Genomic DNA, 20,871 nt, shown 5'->3' with positions numbered 1-20,871 from the left:
GAAAGCAACAGCGGAAACGTGTAGATCAAATGATAGAGTGGAGGGAAGGAACTTTTTCTGTCTAGCTATAGAGTTTCAGTGAGCTTGCTCCCGCCTATTGTTAGAAGTTGATAAGATTTTTATGAAGCATGATAAGACTTTGATGGATTCCGCCATGGATCATCCGACTAGATCGAGGAAATGGAGGACAGGAATTTTTAGAGCAGTCATCAAAAGCACCCAGTCATGTCAGAGGTCATGATCTATCTCAAAGTTTAGATTTTGCTTGGCTTGTGTGGTTTTGTGGTGCATTTTTTGTTGACATCTATAATGTGGATTGTTTTTTTTTTTTCATGTTTAAAAAAAAAGTGCAGCGACAGATAAAAAGTACAGAAAAACAACATCAAGGGGAATTGTAGAAATCAAACAATTTTGGTTAAATCTGCATGTCTAGTTTATATCATATTATATATTCTTTTTTTTTTTAAGTGGTCAAAATCCTTTGTTTTTTGGTTTATTTTTTAATATTTGCTAATCATGATGGTTTTATCAATAACTTAGACATATTCTGGTATTAGACAAAAGATTAATTCTATTTCATGGGTCAGTAGTGAAGGTAGTTTTTCCCGTGAATTTGCAAAACTTTTGTAAACGTATCAGTCTTATTTTAATTTTCTGACAGAAAAACACATTTTTGTCCTCCACAAGCCCAGATATTTCAGCTCCTTTAACTTTTCTACCCATCAACCAAAATTAAATCCACAAATAAATGATCATATTTCTATTAAAAATAAAGTGTGATGGTCCTTTGTGTCTTTTAGGTCCTTCTAATGGAGTATCTGGACGTGAAGAACAGTCGCAATGCCTCTGAGCCGTCCGCTCAGCTCTCCTATGCGAGCACTGGCAGTGAGTTTGCAGCTTTCTTTGCAAAGAAGAGACCACAGCGTGCCAAGCAGTCACTTTTCAAGTAAGAATCTGTGTTCCCTGGTTTGTGCCTTTCTAATTAAATCAGATTTAAAACAATTACTTTTTTTATTCATGAGATTCTGGGATTTGTAGCATAGTCAGACAGACAATTGAGTTAAAACAGATTTTAATTTTCAAGGGAATATCAAACATTGCTTTAATAATTTAGGCTAGACACCAAGGAGTGAATATTACATTTTTTGTCAATCAGCCACAGACTACTCATTTTTATAAAAAAGCAACATACAGTTGCTTGCGTATAATATTAATAGCAAGAGTACAATGAATATGGAAACAAAAGTAAAGTAATTTAATTCTGTAAAACATTAAAGTACAGGCACACACACTGCAAACAACACAAGAAATGTCCAAATTCTACATAAATAGTAAGAAAAGATGTAAAGCCAAAAGAAAAAATAAATAAATCTGCGATAACAAACTACATTTTTGGTACCCATAAATTCTGCTGCATTAGTCGGGTGCAAATTTTCAAGCCTACAATAAAGGCTTGTCCAGGTCACCATAGCTACATCTCTAAGACAGGAAGAAGAAAATTAAAGAAAACAAAGTCCACATTTTGCTTCAGAAATCATTAGACCAGTGATAACTTAAAAAGGCTAAAAAAAAGAAAATTACTATTTTGGTCTATTCGTCCTCAAATCTCATAAAAATAACAAAGTTTGTGATGACAGTAATCATGTTTTCTATTAATAAATTGCAAAGAAAAAAACTTTTTTTTTTCATGCTCAAGGTTCAGCAAGGCCATTCTAGCACACCCATAACCCCCTCCTTACGTGGCCTTTGTCATGACGTCCCCAGTTTAGGAACCACTGCAATAGGCAGTAGAAAAAACGTAGTTTGAATATTAACAAGTCATCCCCAGGACATCATGTACAAAGATTATTAATGAATGTTTTACTAACAAGGTATCTTCCCTTAAGGCTACTTGTAGATCCAACAACTCTTATAGTTTATTCCTTTCTTGGTTGTAAATCTAAAAGTTTACTAACACCCCTATATATTATGCTTTGGGATTTAAAGTACTGTCAACAAGTTTTCAACAAATCTTCACGAAAATAATACTCTAAGTTAGGGATGTAGCGATTAATCGTAAGGCAGTTAAAAATCGATTAATAGGTATCACGGTTCACATCGATACTGTTAAAATTGAATCGCAGTACTTTTTTTAAGCAGTAGAGGGTGCTATATATTTAGCCTTCTCTTGTCCAGAAGTGTTGGCGGTGGTCGGAATCTGCTACTACTTTCTTTCTGTCCGCCTTCTACTCTTAAACATGTTCATAAATGATTCCTTACCCCCTTTGGCACCGAAAGAATATCTGTAATATTACGTGAATATCTGTAAGAGTCACGTTTTTCTTTTAGCTTTGTCTGCTAGCGCGTAGCATCTCTTCTTCACTACAAGAATTTCTGCATGCCAACCAACCACTGGGTTACCAGCGACCTCTGCTGATCCAAACAAATATCTGACGTAAATACAATGCAATGACATTAAACATGACATTAAAAGTACAATTGTTAAGGCACAAAATACATTTTCAGTTGCACTTTTAAAAAGAAAAATAAATGTTATGCAGTTTTGCATTGTTTACTATAGAACCAGAATTTAAATTAATCATTTGTATTATTCCTTTATTTATTTCATTCAAGATTTATTTTTAGTTAAATTGCGTTGTTTTGAAATAATACAGTATTTTACCCAAAAAAATAAAGGAATATTTTTCAGTCATTTGTCTACAGTCCCATTTTGTAAAATAAATCGTGAGAGAAACGTATCGTGAATTGAATCGTATCAGGAGTTGAGTGAATCCCTACTGTAAGGTCATCATTTGTTTGCCCATGTTTTAAGCCTTTGCTGTCTCTTATAGGTTTGAATCGTCTTCCCATGCCATCAGTATGAGTGCTTATCTGAGAGAGCAGCGACGAGAACTTTACAGCAAGAGTGGCGAGTTGCAAGGTGAGAATGGGGGGAATGAAGGAGGCTGAGTTGGGGCGGGGGGAAGGAGACAGAGAGAGAAGATATTGAGATGGTTGGCATGTAATAGCTGGAATGAATGAGAGCAGATAGCAAGTTGAGGTGAGGGAATAGGAGCCGACGGGGCCAGAAGGTGTGAAAAGTATTGACATAACAGCCAAAGGGTTAGGGAATAGAGCAAGGAAAAGGGGAAATGTATTTGACTGAATCTACAGTGTGTGGCAATAATGTGAAATGGAAAGTCCTGCTTGGATTTATTAATGTGGAGTTAGAAAGCTCACGTTTTATTACTGAATAGTAAATATGTGTAAAGGGAAACAGGTGTATGTATATATCAATGGCCACGGTTATATAATGTTTTTTTAATTCGGAATTAATAATCAGAATTAAAGTGTTCTGCTTTGTGTTTACATGGAAATAGTAATTCCAAATCGAGGTTTACATGGAAAACCAATTTATTTGGCTTTATTGTCGGCTCCAACATAGAAGATCACACATGAGAACTGTGTTCACTTTTATTTTGATTGTAGTTTTGAAGCAGCAGTTCGACAATAACACGCTTGGTTTTCGCAATGGAAGGACGATAGGTACTAATCACCAGTAAATAAAGCTCAGTAAAACTCCAGAAAACAATCACCAGAAATAAATAGTTGCACCCTGGAAAAGATAGTAGCTCTAACAACAGGTAGAATGATTAACTTGGTGATATTACAGCCTGTGAATGCAGTACGGGGCCACATTTACTCTGTCTCCGGCTCTTAGTGCCAGCCGTTGGTGAAGCCTGTTCCTTTTACCGAGGACTGAGTGTCAATGTGAAAGTCCGCATGTTGATGCTTCCGTCCATCCACTCTTTTCATTATATCCATATAAAGAAAGGCTGTTATTAAATAAATAGTCTCAGCTCGAGTCTGGGCGGCCATCACCATGTCGTCACCATCGCTTCATCGCGCATGCGCAGAATGACCGGAATTAACTTTAAGGAGAATTAAGTGTTCACAAGATAGAGTTATCTAATTCGGAATAAACCAACCACCTAGATTTAACTTTATTTTGGAATTAAATTAGCATTATGCATTAACTGTTTACAAGGGCAGTTTAAAGAGGAATTAACTTTTATTCTGCTTTAAAGAGGAATTAAAGCTCCCATGTAAACGTGGCCACTGTGAATGGAAAAGAAGGTTTTGGTAGATAAAGAGATTGGAAGTAAAGTGTGGAAAAGAGGAAGCTACTGTATTGCTAGAGCAGAAAGGTCAAGCTGCAGTTTGAGAACTTCCACTTTGGAAACAAAAGGCAGACACGGCGTGTGTGGAGAAGGGAATCAGCGTTGGAGAGGAAGAGAGATTGACGTGATGTGGTGAGCGGGGTGACTTTGCTGAATCCCTCTGCAGGGAGTAGCCTTGAAAACTTCTCACACACAGTCACACATCTGCAAAACAGCACAGCAAGAGAACTACACAGCCAGACCCCAGAGTCCAAACTGTTCTACTGCCCCTACTTCTTCTCTCTCCCTCTCACTTCTACTCACTTCCTCTGACCTTGAGATTTCAATCAGTAATGCCTGGTAAAACTGGTACTGCTTCCTTTAGTTATTTTATATTTGCTACACTGAGTTTTGGATTGGCAAGGGCTAAATGAACTGAAGAAGGTTAAAGGTGGAGCAATAGCAGTGAAGTAAAAGGAACACTCCTTCAAAAATGCAATAAGAACTTCTTAAACGTTCCCACTCAATGACCAAAAAGCTGTCATCTGGTCACATCCCAAAGTTGTATTACTGAGATCTACAGTGACTGTAGAGGCCACTGGAATAAAGTGAAATCATTCTAATGTTGTAACTGCTTTTTGAAAAGATTTAAACTTTGTAACAAGCCCATTTGTAGCTTGTCTTCTAGTTGTCTGCAGAATTTTTGTGTATGCATTGGTTTTAAAATACAAATAATTGTTACTTGTGCCTTTTTAACAAATCATACTATTCTGTTTATTTCCTCTGATGTAAGAGTGGCCATTGAAATGCTTCAATAATGTTTCTTTAAACATTTTTATGAATACTGAGGTAATATAGTGACTCGGTGACATGTTTGAATGAATAAGATCAGATGCAGACGAATAAGAAATGTCAGTGTTTGCATATTGACTGTTGTTGACTTTCATTTTCCTTTTATTTTTGCTTCAACGGATGCTGAAGTTAAACAATTCAAAGGCTTACGCCAAATATAAAATCCACCGATACATTCCCATGTTTAGCTTTTGAGCCAGAGAAAGGAATAAAGCCTTCTCTTCAATGAGCATTAGGCTAAGCAGCTTGCAGCTGGTGCATGTACTTAGCATTTGTGTTAGACATCCGTCATCGAAAGGTCTAATAGTTCTTTTTTTTTCAGTTTACTTTTCTATGCTTTTTCAGTTTTCATGTTTTGTGCTCAAAATGGAACAGCAACTCAGTTATGTTACTTACCTTGTTGTATAATTCTGTCTCTTATTTTTTAATTGGATGGTGATTTCAGCTTTACCATCTACATTATGGGTACCTGACCACTGGGTCATGGCAAAATTCGACACCATGGGATGATTTTGTACCAGGTCATAAAATATTTCCAAGATTAGGGTTTTTCTGAGATATCGTTTTCTAAAATGTTTATGTGCCAATTTTTCACTGCTTTCATTGGAAATCGTCTTGTCTCAGCTGCTTGTCCTTGATTTATCTGTGTTTGGGATCTAGAGACTGTACTATTAGGGCCATCTCCTTTTTCCAACCTGTTCCACCAGTTCTCCTGGGGATCCCAAGGCATTACTAAGCCATCCTAGATATATATAATCACTCCAGTGTAGCACATGGCAACCCCCAAGGTCTTCCTTTAGCTGGACATACCCAGCACAATTCCCATGGAGGCATCGTAATCTGGTTGCTTGAACCACTTTAACTCTTCCCAACATGGAGAAGCAGGGGCAATTCTCTGAGGTCCTCTTGGATGCCTGAGCTCCTCACCCTGAGCTCCTCTCTCAGACCAAGTCTTTCCCGACTCAGCTCTTTCCTAACCATAACAGATCAGTTGATCATTTGCATGATTGCAATTGCTGCCTTCGATCCTCGCTCCATCTTTCCGTTACTAGTGAACTAGATCCTGAGATACTCTGCCACTTTAGGAATGACCTCTTATCCAACCTGGAGAGAGCAATCCACCCTTTTTTGTCGGAGAACGATAATGTCGGAATGAGAAATGCTGGTCTTGAACTCAGCCACTTCACATTCACCTGCAACCCATTCCAGCAAAAGTTGGGCTTCCTTGTTCTATTTCAAAAAAGTTTATCTGTAAACTTGCCATTATTGGCTTAATATGCTTTCTTGTAGGGCTGGAGGTGAAATGGTTGATTGGTCTGGGAAATGTTCTTTGATTACTGTGGAGTTTATTTGGCTCCTCTTGAGATTTTCACTGACAAAGGGCAATGAAAGACATCACAACACAATGACTGTAGTTCTTCATTATACTAGAAATGTCACTCTTATTGCAGTGAGTCTGTAAATATGCATCAAGGTCCTTGGCTGCTGCAAAAAGAACAGCACTGATTAACTGTGAATAAAAGAAAATCCCTGAATGCTCTTCATATAACGGCTCTTTCTATTCCTCTTCCATCTGTCGAGGGGCAGAGACGGAAGGTTGAAAAATATTTTTTTGACTGACTGAATGCCTTGAAGCGTTTATAAGAAGATAAGATTTCTCTGGGCTTTCATTTCACCTGTCACAATGCGCCGCACAGACCACATGCCCAGGCCAGGGCCTGAATGGCTGAAAAGAGATTGAAGGAGAAAGAACTTATTTAGAAAGTGAAATAAGTCTACGGATGCAGAGACTGTGATGATGGATAGAGGGAAATGTGGGCGGAGGGTAGAGATATAGACCTTGTTTTCATTATGATCCAGTGAAGAAGCCATTATAGGATTTTAATGAAGAAATTAGAAAAATTTGTGTCTTGACAGTGTTAAAGGGGACTTTTTCTCCTAAAAATTAAACTTCCTCTTGTAGGAACTCAAGAATGATTTAGTTTAATACTTGTAGCGTTGGGATTAGCAACCATCTAAAACCTGGTCATGTGTGTCGTTGACTTTTTCTGCTTAGAGTTTCCTTCTCAACGGTCTGATTCAATTCAATATAGTTATTAACTCACGGCACAGCAAGAGAAGCAAAAGTCAATGTATTCCATTTAAATCCAACTAAGCACCAACCATTTAAATTGCATAAAATCTACAATACATGAAACCCAATGCGAGGTTACATATGCTAAAGTATTTTTTCAATCTACAAAGCAGGACAGAAATTTAGAATAGTGAACACAATAGAACAGTTTGGATGTTGATGTATTTCTAATATTCTAAAGGCAAATCAACCAGTTTTTGGTTTCTCTCTAAGATAATCACATCAAGGAGGCAGCACATAAAAATAAAAACAATTTATTGGCTTAAGAACAGACCTCTTTTGTCTTTTAATACTGCGCCATACTTCCTTAGATATTTGGCTTTGAGCAGCCATTACAAAAGAGTATGAAATACTTTATTTTAGTTTGAATACCTCTGAAAGTATGATTAGTTATTTTATTTTATTCTCAAGTCTTAAACACCATTTAATTCAATAATAAAAAAAAAATGGCCTTAATTGTCATTAAAACTCTTCAAAATGTTAACACATTTTATTTTTTCTCTGACATGGTAAATAGTCCAAAATCTTCAAAAATAGGTAACATTTATTTTAGAAATATATTACCGACTGCATCACGCAAAGACAACAAAACAGAGGGGTGTGGTTGTTAGCCCTACTATTGAGGCAGGTGCACGCTACATGCAAGCTGCTAGCTGAATCCTAGCAGCTTGCATGTAGCTGACATGATGAAAAGATCAACACTGTGATGGCCCAACTCAACCAAATCATACATGCTTTGCTGCTTTCACATTAGGATAGACCTCGACTCTCTGGAATAAGAAGAGAACAGCTGATCATTAAAATCCCTTGATTTGGCTTGGTTTGGTTCCACATGCAGGTTTAGAATCAGGAAAACAGTCTTTTAACGAGCTCCTTGTTTTTTATGCTGTAACTCAAATTGCACAGTGTTGATACGCTTTTCTTTAGCAAAAAGCAGTCAAGAAAAAGCAAAAGTAAGCGAGCCCGTGATTCCTTCACTCGCTTTTTAGCGGGTTACAGAAGTACCACTTGCGTAAAATCCGGTTACTGAGTCTTTCAAGGAAACACCTGCCCTTTCTCATTGCTTCACGCTTTAAAATTTTATGGACTTTTTTTTGCCTCAATGGTGCTGCAAAGGTGTTAAATGAGCCAAATCTGCTCATAACCGCTTCATGGAGACAGAATAATAGTTATCTGCCAGTTAGGCAAATAATCCCTTTTTTATTTAAATTTTTACTGTTTTTCTCAAATATTATAATATATTTGCTTTTATTTCCCAGAGTTGTAACTTCTACAAATATACACACATAATTCACATTTCTTGATGTTTATTTTGTATTTTATGAATGCAATAAATAAAGTCGCTAGCAGATCAGTATTATGAAAATATTTATTAATAAGCTTATTTCAGTGGGACTAATTAATTTTAATGCTTTTCAATTAATTTCACCAACAGTGACAGTTTTTTTCCCCCTACTTTATCCACAGCTAAGAGTGTAAATCAACTGAATGTATTCCACTGATACTTTATGCACGCTTAATGATTTTGTACTGTAATCACATTATTATAAAATGCAGTAGCTGCTCTATAGAGGTTGTAATAATTCATATGTCTTTCTTTGACGTTCTGTAAGTAAAGATCAGAGCTGTCTTATGAATGTCGACTGTGCAATGGTTTTGTTACCATCTACGCTCACGTTTCTTTAATAGTTTTGAAATTAATCTGTATGATCTGTAATTTATGCATCTCTAGTGTTGTATAGACCTGCTATATATCATTACACACATGCACTCAGCCACATGGGCGCACATTCACATGCCTCACAGACACATAGGAGGACTTAATTGCTTGCCTTCTCATCATGTACGCTTCAATTAATCCAATGCTTCATCTAAAGACTTTATTACGGCTCCATATGTAGCCACATCTGGAATATGCGATGCAAGCGTATGTAGCAGGATTGCCAGTAGGAGTGCACGTGTAATGTTCATATATTTCCTGCAGATCTTCAGCTGTCTGTCGGGTCGTGTATGGAGTATGTGTGAGGAAGGGAAAAAACACCCCATCCAGATTCGATCACAGTTTCCATGAATAAATGATGAAAACAACAATTTTCCAGCCATAGATGTTACCTTTCCCTCGTTGTTCCTTCGCCTCTCTCCCTTCCACAGCACTTTTACATCCCCACCCTCTGGTTTTTTTTTATTGCCTCTTTGTTGTGTGTAGGCATCAGAGTACCCCAGTGGTCACCTGTGAGGTGAAGTGTGAATACATCTCAATAACTACCACAGTCTAGCAGCTTCGCTCTAATGCATTTACAGCCTTTTTTTGATTTTATTTCTCTTTGTGTCAGAAACATTCATTGAGTTTTGTACGATATTGCTTTGCCCCGGAGCAACGTCTGAACTCCAACTCCACTCCCCATCCCCCCTAACTCCACGCATACACACATACACAACTAAAAGCCTGCCACTTGTTTGGCTTAGATGTCCACATAAACATACAGCAGAGCAGTGGTTCTCCAACTTTTTTGTCTCAAGTACCCCGTCTCTTAAGCTGCGTTTACACTGAACGTGACTTCAGCTACTACAGTTGCTTAAATCGCCCGTGATGAGTCGCTTGAACATAGTCGTGCTTTTTGCTTGATTAATTGCTTCATCTACCCCAGTGATGTGATGACTGGCGAAGTGACGTGGGGAGAAACTCATTGCCGATTGGATGTTGCGACACAGCGTCCCTCGAAGTTGCTTAAAAAGTTATTCCATTTTCAACTCTGTGCGATTTCCAGTGACTCAGATTGCGCAATTGAGGCGCTGGAATCACGCGAGTCGCATCACTTGAAGGAAGGTTGCTTGACGTTGCATCATTTACATTGATTTTGAATGTCATCTAGTCGCGTTTGGTGTGAACGCACCTTTATTTCTGAATCCAAGTACCCTCTTTGTCCGACTACAACATTCTGCTCAGAACACTATTAAAAAAACAACGAGCGTACTGATGGAATTAATTATTGATAACTCACATTTTAAATAATCTAATTTATTTATTTCTATAGTTTTTCTCGTTTCTGGTCATCCCCTGCTAGGTGTCGTCCCAAGACTGAATCTTGCCTTTTCAGTTCATGTTCTAATCAAGATAATTCCTGAACTCTTCCAGAACTCTCTCCCGGTCAGTTCTGGTCAGATACCATCGTACACTGTTAGCATTCACCAAGGCCTCTGCCTGAGGAGGCTCCGCTATGTATGACTACCGTTATCAGCAACATGCATAACACTGAGAGCACTGAACAGCAGCAGACTCACTGAAGGACACTCGCTGAAAGCTTGTTTACCTCTGAATCTCAGATCGGTCTGTTCCTCAAAACCCTGTATCCACATCTGACCAACAACCCTAAAGCTTGATTTCTCTCATTCATCCAAACCGACACAACAAATTTAATATAATTTTAAACTAAAAATAAAAAGTATTTAACTCCATATTTTGAATGCTTTCATTTGTTAATTTTCCACTCTCTGTTTAGTACCCCCTGTAGTGCCATTGCGTACCTCCATTCGAGAACCACTGCAGTAGATGGTTTGAATCAGTCAGTTTCCCTGCAGACACATCCCCATAAGCCCATTTCACAACTCCCCAAAACCCTGACCAGCTCCCTCCACTACAGAGATGTTTTAATAATCAACACAGTTTCCAATCTGTTTCACACATCCCGTGTTTTCTGTTTGATATTTAAATAGGCTTGTTCAAAGAGGTTTCCATGAGCAATGCACTGGCAAACAGCTTTTCTTCCATTTCTAAGTTGGAAAAAATTGTAATAGCAGCTTTCAATTTATGAATTATATCTTCCATTCCCCTCGACACTGAGAATAAGAGAGCAAAAAACTTTTGGAATGAGAAGTGAGCAAGGTGACCAGAAGTGGTTTTCTTTGTCAGCCTGATTTGTAGATCACGATGAAAAGAGGAGTAGAAGAGAGAGAGGTGAAAATGGGAAAAACGTCTTGTGGGAGACGCAGGCGTGAAGGTGGTGCAGGGTGGGATAAAGGGATGGGGCTGGCAGATGTTGAAAGGTGCATGTTCACTCAGGGGTTTAAATGTTTTCAGATTTACCAGGTCCTAAAAGACTGAATTTCGTTTCCTTTCCAGAACACATTTGTTTTTGATGGATATTTTTATTTTAAAGAGCGGTGAAAATGCTTTTTCCAGGTGTAACCCAGTCCACCAACTGTCCCTTTAATTACATCTTATAATTGAATCACTGGCTTTCCTTCTGAATTGTTATTTTTCCAATCATTCGCTCATTTCATTTACAGGCAGCTTTCCAAGATAATTGTTCACTTCTTTTGTTGAGTGATCAATACTTGACTTCTATTGACCTTGTAATTATACTTTATGATTTCTCTAAATGAATCTTTAAATGGAATTGAAACTTTGTTGGTGTAAAAGTCAATATTTATTATAGGAACATGTGTGCAAGACAGCAAAGTTGTTGCTATTAATGCAGACTCCTTCTTTTAAAGTTGTTCTTTTATTTATTTATTTATATATATATATATGCTGCATTCATTTTGTGCAATGTTTTCTTTCTTATTGTTTTTTTTGTTTTCAGGGAATACATTTCTTGCACTTTGCTTCCTGAAAATTAAGAATTTATTACATGCTGCACGCCAGCGTGTGGGTGTCGCAATATGAAATACTCGGTAAACAAATCACAAGAAAATTAAATTCTGTCAAAGTAAGTAACATGTCTGCATAACACTGACCCGCTGCAAGTAAATGTCAGCTACGTTTGAATAAATCTGAATTAATTTACAATACTGTGGGTTTTTTAAGAAATCCCATAAAAGGTGAACTGCTGCCACAGTTTTTTCCCAGGGTGCCTCATTGCTGCGTTCCACGAGAGACAGTTTGATTTAGTGAAATTGGATTTCCACTTAACCTGGGAAAAGGATTCAACGGGGGAAAAATATATGAAACAAATGATATTAGTCTCAGCCTTGGTAGCTTTAAACACCTCCAGATTCATGTCTCTAAATTTCCTATTTAATTTTAAAGGAAGTGCACACGTTTTTGTTCGAACAAAAGACTCAACATTTTGTTTCTTACACTGAACAATTAACATTATAATGTTTTGTTTTTTTCTTTTTTTTTTTAGTGCCACAAAATTCTAAATAACCACTTCATCTTTCTTGACTTGTGATACCCTGGTGTGGACTGTTGATTAAAATTGGCATTCTTGGTTTACCTGCAAGTAGAGGAACTTTTTATAAATAAATCGGAGCAATTGAAGCTGTGAAATGTTTTTACACGTTTCTCAAGTCCCTGGAGTATTCTGATGTAAATGTACACTAAAGTGATCCCCCCAAAATGTTATATTTATAATGCATTATGTTTATTATAATTTATATTTATGCTGTTCTTGCTCAACGTTAAACTTTGTATTCTTCAACTTTTTTTAATAATAGTGATAATGCAATTTGGATCTAATCTGCATGATCAGTGGAGTAATGGGGGAACCCAACAAAACAAAGTTAAATACTAAAATAATTGATTTATTAATAACTTAGATGTCAATTTTTGAAATTTAGGCAAAGATGAGCGATAGAGATTTTCAAATTAATTTAAACTGATCCTGAATCAGTATATGCATCCAGATCCAATCCGAAATAATAATAGAATCTTCCTTGGTGTAAAGTTTGTTTTTGGTTCAAATTTGTCAAAATCCGTCAAGTACTTGTGACGTATTCCTGCTATCAGGCAAACAGACAAACAAACAATAGAAATGGATAAAACGCTACACTGCTTACATTAAATCTCAGCTCTTCTCTTTACAACAATTAATCCTAATATTTATTTTTCTATGATTCATAATTATCTGGGCATTTAAATTCACGGTCTATAATCTAGTGCTTCTGTTGCTTCTTTTCGAGGACCTTTCCCAAAGGTTCTGATCCACCACTAATACTCCTCTTACTGTGTGTTTTAGATACATTTTTGTTAAGTCTATGTACAAATACACTATCTGAGTGACAGTTTGATATGTAGCATCATAGCATTCACTTTTTCTTATTTTTAGCTGTTTCTGGATAATTCATGTGGTGAGTTAGGAGGTGTTTGTCTTTTTATTATAGAGATCTCTAACCTGTATCAGAGCCAGTGCTGCACATTACCAACAAAATGTAGCAAATAGAAAGAATGATATGGGATCATTTAATTTTTACCCTCAATGGTCTCATCTGTCTGGAGTCGCTGCGTTATAGAAATTAGTTTAGAAGTGATCAATTCAGGAAATGTCTACCTCTTTACAGAGAGCTGGAAATTGCTGATCTCATAAGATTGGTTCCCCCCGTGTCAATAATGTATGACTCTCTGGTCAAGTACGAGCATCCCATTTCACTCAGACTGTCTACTTGTCTGATCTGGTCTTAATGAGAATCTTCTATTATTAAAATCAAATTGATGGAATGATATCTGCTGCTCCGTCAACCAGGAGAACCCAATCCACCCCACAGCTGAGAATAAACAGCATCAATAAATTATAATATAAATAATTTCAGGTGTAAATTGAGTTGGATTAATTATTAAAGGTGTCACGGTGGCGTACAATGTGTCTCAGTGGTTTTGCTTTTAATTAATTCACATCTGTCAGTTGTGCTGCAACAACAGTTCACTGTAGTAGTGAAATGAATATTAATTGTGCTCCATGGAAATGTTGACGGTCACTGATGTGGCAAAAAATTGACACAAAGTCTGAAGAAAATGGGAAGAAGTTGGATACCAGTCCTACTACCACTGATTTAACATGAATTGTTGTAAGGAATCATTGAAAACCGAGCACATTGAACTTCCTTTAGTTGAGTTTGATAAACAAAAACAAAAAAACATATAATGTGATAATAAAGACCAGGGATTCTAGAAGTTTTCTAATCCAGGGACTCATTATAGGGGAAATTGTTTTTGAAGGACCTCCTCGTAATTCTCACGTCAATTCCTAAATGCCATCAGAACGATTTATTATTTTACATTGCAACATAAATATTTCAGACTTCTGTAGTAGAAATAAACTCAGAGTACCTGTACTGGTCTTTTATACAGCAGCAGATGTGTTCAATGTATTGTCAAAACAAAGCATGTGTACATGTATTTTGGACAACAAAATTGAAGTACTTTTGTGCATGATTATATAGCCATTGAGACAGCATCGCAACATAACATATACTGTACATGTAAAGTGTTTGTTTTATTAGTGCATTATCACTATATTGTAGTTATACACATTTGTAAATATTGACATGATTAATAGTTTTTCTTTTTTTTGTTTCACATCCACCCAAGCTACAGCTCTAGCACACCCAGGGGCCCTAATATGAGGACCACTGATAATAAAACACTGAAGTATCCCAATATAGTCGGCAGTTTGCAGAAATACTTTCATGATCCCAGAGGGAAATTACTTTAGTTAAAGTGGCTTCAAGTAGAAATGATAAGGTGAAAAGAAACAAGAACATAGGATACATACATTAATAAAAAGTAAAAAAGTAAACTTAGACACCAAGACAATTATTAAGTATTAAATGATTAAAGACTAAATAAGAATTAAAAATGAACAAGTGCAAATATGTATGCAGTTCAGTTTGTATAGCACATTTTGTCACACTTTTGTTTTGTGTTTACATTAATGACAACTCTACAATGTTTAGGTAAGAACCCCTATAAAATACCTTTAGCACCGACTGTAACATGTCAAGACTTCGTTCATGGAAACAATTTCTACTCCAGAATGAACACAACAGAACATAAGGTAGCAGGATACGTGCATGTAAATTTGTACATAAAATCTCCTCTGATCTACTGAAAGAAAAAACATTTTTTTCTTTGCAAAACCTTCAAAAGAAACGTCTGGAATGAAAGGTTCATGCGCTTGTAGCTGTCGAATATTCAGTCCGTGTGAATGCCAAACATGCCCTTCTCACCACCCTTCCTTCCTTCCTTCCTTCTCTCTCCCCTTTATCCCCATTTGTTCTTCCCTCCATCTTCTCTAATCAGCAAGTAGGAGATTGAAAGTAAACAGAAAGGTGACAGTCAAAGCTGCCCAATAATTGAACATCCAGCGCTGATTAGAATTAGCCAGAGGATGGGGAAATGCACCAAGCGTTTTCTTTCTGATTAAAGGTTTGCCCTGTGTAAACTAAAGCAACCTTTCTGTAATTTTTCACTGCAGGCGATTTATGGCTTATGTATACATAATTTTGCTGGTCTTGTGAAAAAAACAAATCATGCTCTTGAACACAAATACTAAAGAAAGACTATTTTCACCAACAAAGTGTTATATAGTGTCCACATTGGTTTTTTTTTCCATTTGTAAAAGCTTTTTTAAAATGTGGAAGATTTAACCCAAAACATTAACATTACATTTTTTCACATTATACATGAGTGGTGGAGTGAATACATATTTGTGCAATCTTACTCGTACCCCTATACTTCCTTTAACACAGAGTATTGTTACTCTCCAGTACTTGCTACCAGTCAAAAGTTGTTTAGTTTTTACTGGTTTTTGTTTTTTACTGCCATTTTCTCAGTAAATTGATTGGGAAAACTTTAAAGACGTAAGAGAAAAACACAAGTTCACATATAGTGGTGGACAGCAACAAAGTAAAAATATCTAAGTACTGTACTTCAGTTTGTGTTGTTTTTGGGGATTACTTATTAATCTCAATCCATCCTTTTGAAAGAAAAATATTGTACTTTTCTACAGATCTATTGATGAATTAAATGCGCTTCTGAGTCCATCACATATTGATCAAATATGAAAATACCTCAAATAAAGTCTTTTTATCCACAATGGCACCTGAGAACTACCAAAGCATTTCCCAAATGTCTCCTGAAAGTAATTTGAAAACAAACCATCTGCTTCCAGTTTCAAAAATATTAGCAAGTGTCTTTGGTTCCTTTACAAATAAGATGTTTTATTTCACCCCCTGTAATAGGATAGAACACCAGCCTCAAATTACAAGCCAAGTTATTATTGTCATACTTTTCCTTGCCAGCCCAAAACTCGTGATTTGGAACAGAAGGTGCACACAGACCCAGAGAGACAGACAGCCGATTGGAGGGCATCATTTTCTACAAAATTGAAAATATGACTAAATTCAGAGCGCAACAAAAATAATGCCCCTGAAAGACAATTAAAGTAAACAACATTAGTCTCAGAAAAAATCTGAATCCCATAATGGTCTTGAATCTTTTTGCTATTTAATACTGTGTGGCAAAATAGTGTTTTACTTTGAGCTCCCAGATGAATATCAATTAATCCAATAAAACTGAAGTTCTTCTTTAACTTTTCAAATATTAGTAGTTCATATTTATATTTATATATAGAAGTTTTAGGTAATGTCATTCTAAAGCTACAGGGTAATAGACCCTCTTATCCAAACACACCTATCTGCATCTGTGGACACGGAACGGATTGAATGCTCTTGTAATTTAGGGACTATAACTGTTTCTTTTTCTGTTTTTTCTCTATTTTCCTCATCTCCTGTCTTACGGACTCGCTGATAGCGCGCAGACACACACTGGTCTCAGGGGACGCACAAGTGTGTTAAAGTAGGCATCCCTTGTTCATTCTTTTCCTGCCTGAATCTAGGCTTGGCTGAAATTCATCACAGGATCAACCCCATTTCTCATCAAACCCAGGAAGGTGTAGCTAATGCAATTTCACTAAGTCACTGCCTGACTTGATTAGATGTGGGCTGGAGAGTGCAAGGTAGGACACCACTGGGGTCTGGATAAGTGTCAAATGTGTGAGTGTGGTTGAGCATGTGGTGTCTATGTAGTTCTGTTGGAGCCATTTGTGTGTGTGCGTGTGCGCGTGTTGTATGTACAACAGTGCTTGTCAACTTGATTAGTTGCTGTGTTTATGGGTAGCTTTGTGTGTTGAGCTTTGTGCCTTCGGAGGGATTTCATGTAAATTTGGCCACACAAAAATATGTAATTTATTTCTTTCTTTCATTCATTTTCTGTTTCTTGAAGCATTGTTTACACAAACACACACATTCTACTAGGCTTGGACCAAACCATACATTACAAAACCACAATTTCACACAGAGACATTTGGCTAATGCACCAGGGCTCGCAAGCACAATTTCACTTAGTCGCAAGAAGGCTGCGGGCAGTTTAGTAACTCCCTGACCTTAAACTGGAGCCGTCCTGTCACGTCTTGACAACTTTGAAGAATCACATGCATATTAACACCTTGGTGTTTAATATTCATCAGTGCCATGCCCGGTTGGCAGCTGGTCCCAGGCCTCACGGATCAATGAAGTCTCCTCCCCGCTTCATTGTCTGACACGGATGCAGATGTTTAGAGCATGAAATTAAATTGGTCACTGTCATTGGGAATACATACATAGCCATCTATCTGGTGTGTGTCTGTGCGTAGAAGCCTGCTTGACATGGTCCTTTGGTGCAAACAAGTAGAACAACTTTTCCAAGACCGTCTGGTAACTTGAGATTTTAAATGTTTGTTCTACGCCCTCAATTCCCAATAAATGGGGAAACATACTTTATTTAAAGATAGTAAGAAAGAGGGAGAATGAAGAGTTTGAGGTATGGTAACTATTTCATCCAAACAATATTTTGTAGCAAAAGTTCAGAATCTGAAACCTTTGATTAGCGATTTGTGTATTGAGTGAGGGAGTCTTTTGTCGGTTGTTGTCCTCCATACGACTCAAGAGAAACTAGATTCATTCCAAAGGTGTTACACAGCTCGACACAGGTATTAATGTGGTGATGTGTATTTGATGGCAAAGCCCGGAAGGTTACTTAGTGCCACAACACAGTAGCTTTGCAAAGGCAATTTTAAAATAGGAATCAAACACACACACACACACACACACACACACACACACACACACACACACACACACACACCTCTTTGTGTATTCATCAGCCATTTCAAATATCACACTATCTGACCCCGGTGTATGCACATGCCTGCATTCAGGCATAACACTATTTCCACACATTTGCACATGGATGCACATGCATTCTCAGACATGGACAATATTTTTGCTCAGCAGCTGTCCATTTTGACAACAAGGGGCAATTTTGTTAATTCATTTATTGTCTGACGCATTTGTTGCTCTTCAAGGTTGTGAGGGTCTGCTGGTGCCAATCTCCAGCTCTCAAAGGGCGCTAGGTCAGGATACACCCTGGACACTCTTACACTCCCAATCACGCCTACAATCTGAAGCCTGTAATTAACCTGACACACATGCTTTTGGATGGTGCAAGCACAGGGAGAACACATGGCTTGAACCTTGGACCTTCTTACTGTAAGGCAGATGTGCTAACCGCTACTCCACCATGCTGCCCGGGGACAATTTCTCTGCTATCAATTACATTGATTACTTCAGGTTCAGCGGATGTAATGAGCTTTGTTGTTCTTTCTCTCCCCTTTGATCTTCTGTTTCCATCTGTAGCATGTCCCTACTCCACTCCACTCCCCCCTTTTCCTACATCGCAACAATTTCTGATTAACCTTGTTAGCTGTGGGGTTCACCCATGCAGGCGTACAGGGGCAGAAATGGGTGAGAATATTTGGGGTGATATTTTTACATTTATGTTTGTGTGTGTGATATGACATTCCTCATTCTTGGAGAGCACCTTAATTTTGTTTTTTGTTGTACAATGACAAAAAAAAAGCTTCTGTCTATCTAATTCACCCCAAATCTAATTCACCTTTTTATTATTATTGTGGGTTGATTTAAATTAAATTTTCAAAAGGTGTGAATCCATGTCATAGCCTGGATACGTAACCAGTTTAGTAGACCTTTCAAACAGAAGATTTTAAATGTGCACATTCAATCTTAAAAGCAATAAAATGATTCAACCTCATGTCTTTGACTTCGAAAACCAGAGTGTCTGGTGAAAATGCTTGCTTCAGTAAGACATGTCAACTACAATGAGAACGTTCAGGTCTTGTGAAATCAATCCACTTCATGTAGATTTTAGACTTTACATTTGACACCAAATCTCACCAAAGTGCTACATTGGACGACAGAATTAAAACAATATAACACAACATATATTAAAAAGACTGGACTAGAAACAAGCATTAGCTGTTAAAACCTACCTTTTTACACAAGCTTTTTTTTAAGTCCTTTCTTAAATGCGTCCACTGTCTGCGGGACCCTGAGGTGGTCTGGGAGGGCGTTTCACATGCATTCCCTTTTTCAACAAGTCTAAATGACAAAATTTGATACTAATTTTAACATCATTCAGCATAGAATGAGTCCTACTTTTAAAGGAGAAAAAACCCTGCCCTAGGTATATTTTCGGCAGTGCTGGTCAACATTATATTCTGAGACTCAATTCTACAAACAGATTTGTTATGAATGTTAAAATGCAGCGTTATCTTACCAAGCACGGTTCGATTGCCACATTTGTTTAAGTCATGTGATTGTCTGGTGTTTCAGGTGGTGCTGATGACAACCTGATCGAAGGGGGAGAGATGAAATTTGTGTGTAAACCAGGAGCCAGAAATATCACAGTGATCTTCCAGCCTCTCTTAAGGTACTACACTTCCTTACATGTTTAACAACGCTACAAAACGTTAACTAATGAAGGTACCAAGATGTGTTTTTACAGAAATACATCACACAACAGCAGGGGGTGATTTTCTCATTTCTTTGCAATTTCTTTCAAGTCAAATCCTGAAAGGTTTGTTGTCACTTTCTCCTCAATTATGTATTTACTCCACGTCATTTTGGAATTGAACAGTTCAAATAGTTTTGTCAAAATTGAATATACTTTTTTTTTTTTTTTCTAATGCATTTCCTAATGAAAGCCAACCCAGCAAATTCCTGCTAATGGTGCAACATTTACACTTTCTATGAATGATGGACGTAATTTATTTGAGGGAAAAACACATAATTTACAGCTAAAAAGGAATATTCTAAACAAGACTAATAATGCTTTGTTGCACTATTCAATGAAAACCACTTGATATCAAGCCTGTCATTCGAGTCACTTGTAGGGAAAAAAAGGAAACTAATTATATTATACAACCACTTAGTGGCTATTTATTGATTCCAGTCCTTTAAAATTGTAGTTTGGTATCATGGGTTATGGCTTAGTGGACGAATTGTTGGAGTGGACTGCTAGCTTTTCACAATTTTATATCCTTGATGTGACTTTTTCTAAAGGCCTGTCTTTATTTATGGTCAACCTTTCAGTCAGGGTGTGTGTGTGTGTGTGTGTGTGTGTGTGTATGTATATATATATATATATATATATATATATATAAAGGACTGTGGTCCCACTGGAAAAGAGTAAATTCAATAGTAAAATATTATAATTGAATTTAACTTTATGCAGTGATACATTATCTTCTGGGATCCATTGAACAGAGAGGTTTTCCACATTTAGTGATCATTTCCACATTTAGAGGAGAAACATTCTGCATGGATTTTGTTTCATGCTTAGAGTGAGCTGGCTGAAGACCTTGTTTGTGTTATGAGCTCCAGCACTTTGCTCAAAAAGTAGTTAGAGCTACTCTAAAGCCACGCAACAACAGGACAGGCACAACAAGACAAGCTAATTTTTGCTGTACAGACGGAGCAATTCTTATTTTTTGTTTCAAGCATAGTTGAAGCTTTTTTTTCTAACTTACATTTTTTATGTAGTATATTTGGAACATTACAACACAAACAAATCAAAAGAACAAAATACGATATACCGGTACTCTATATATACTGTTGGTCTCAGTTACT

General features: G+C 37.1%; 1 protein-coding gene across 2 annotated transcripts in view; it reads left to right on the top strand.

Moving 5' to 3' along the window:
• exoc4 (exocyst complex component 4) overlaps window positions 1-20,871 on the top strand; it is a 141,742-nt gene that overhangs the window by 31,104 nt on the left and 89,767 nt on the right. For both annotated transcript variants that reach the window (XM_028449045.1, XM_028449046.1), the window contains exons 9-11: window positions 801-946; window positions 2,832-2,920; window positions 19,576-19,672. In XM_028449045.1, coding sequence (XP_028304846.1) covers window positions 801-946; window positions 2,832-2,920; window positions 19,576-19,672 — 332 coding nt within the window. The remainder of the gene's footprint in view (window positions 1-800; window positions 947-2,831; window positions 2,921-19,575; window positions 19,673-20,871) is intronic.

The sequence above is a fragment of the Gouania willdenowi genome, chromosome 6, assembly GCF_900634775.1.
Source record: "Gouania willdenowi chromosome 6, fGouWil2.1, whole genome shotgun sequence".
In the NCBI taxonomy this organism is placed as follows: Eukaryota; Metazoa; Chordata; class Actinopteri; order Blenniiformes; family Gobiesocidae; genus Gouania; species Gouania willdenowi.
The sequence above is the reverse complement of the archived record's forward strand: the minus strand, read 5'-3'. Positions and strand labels throughout refer to the sequence as shown.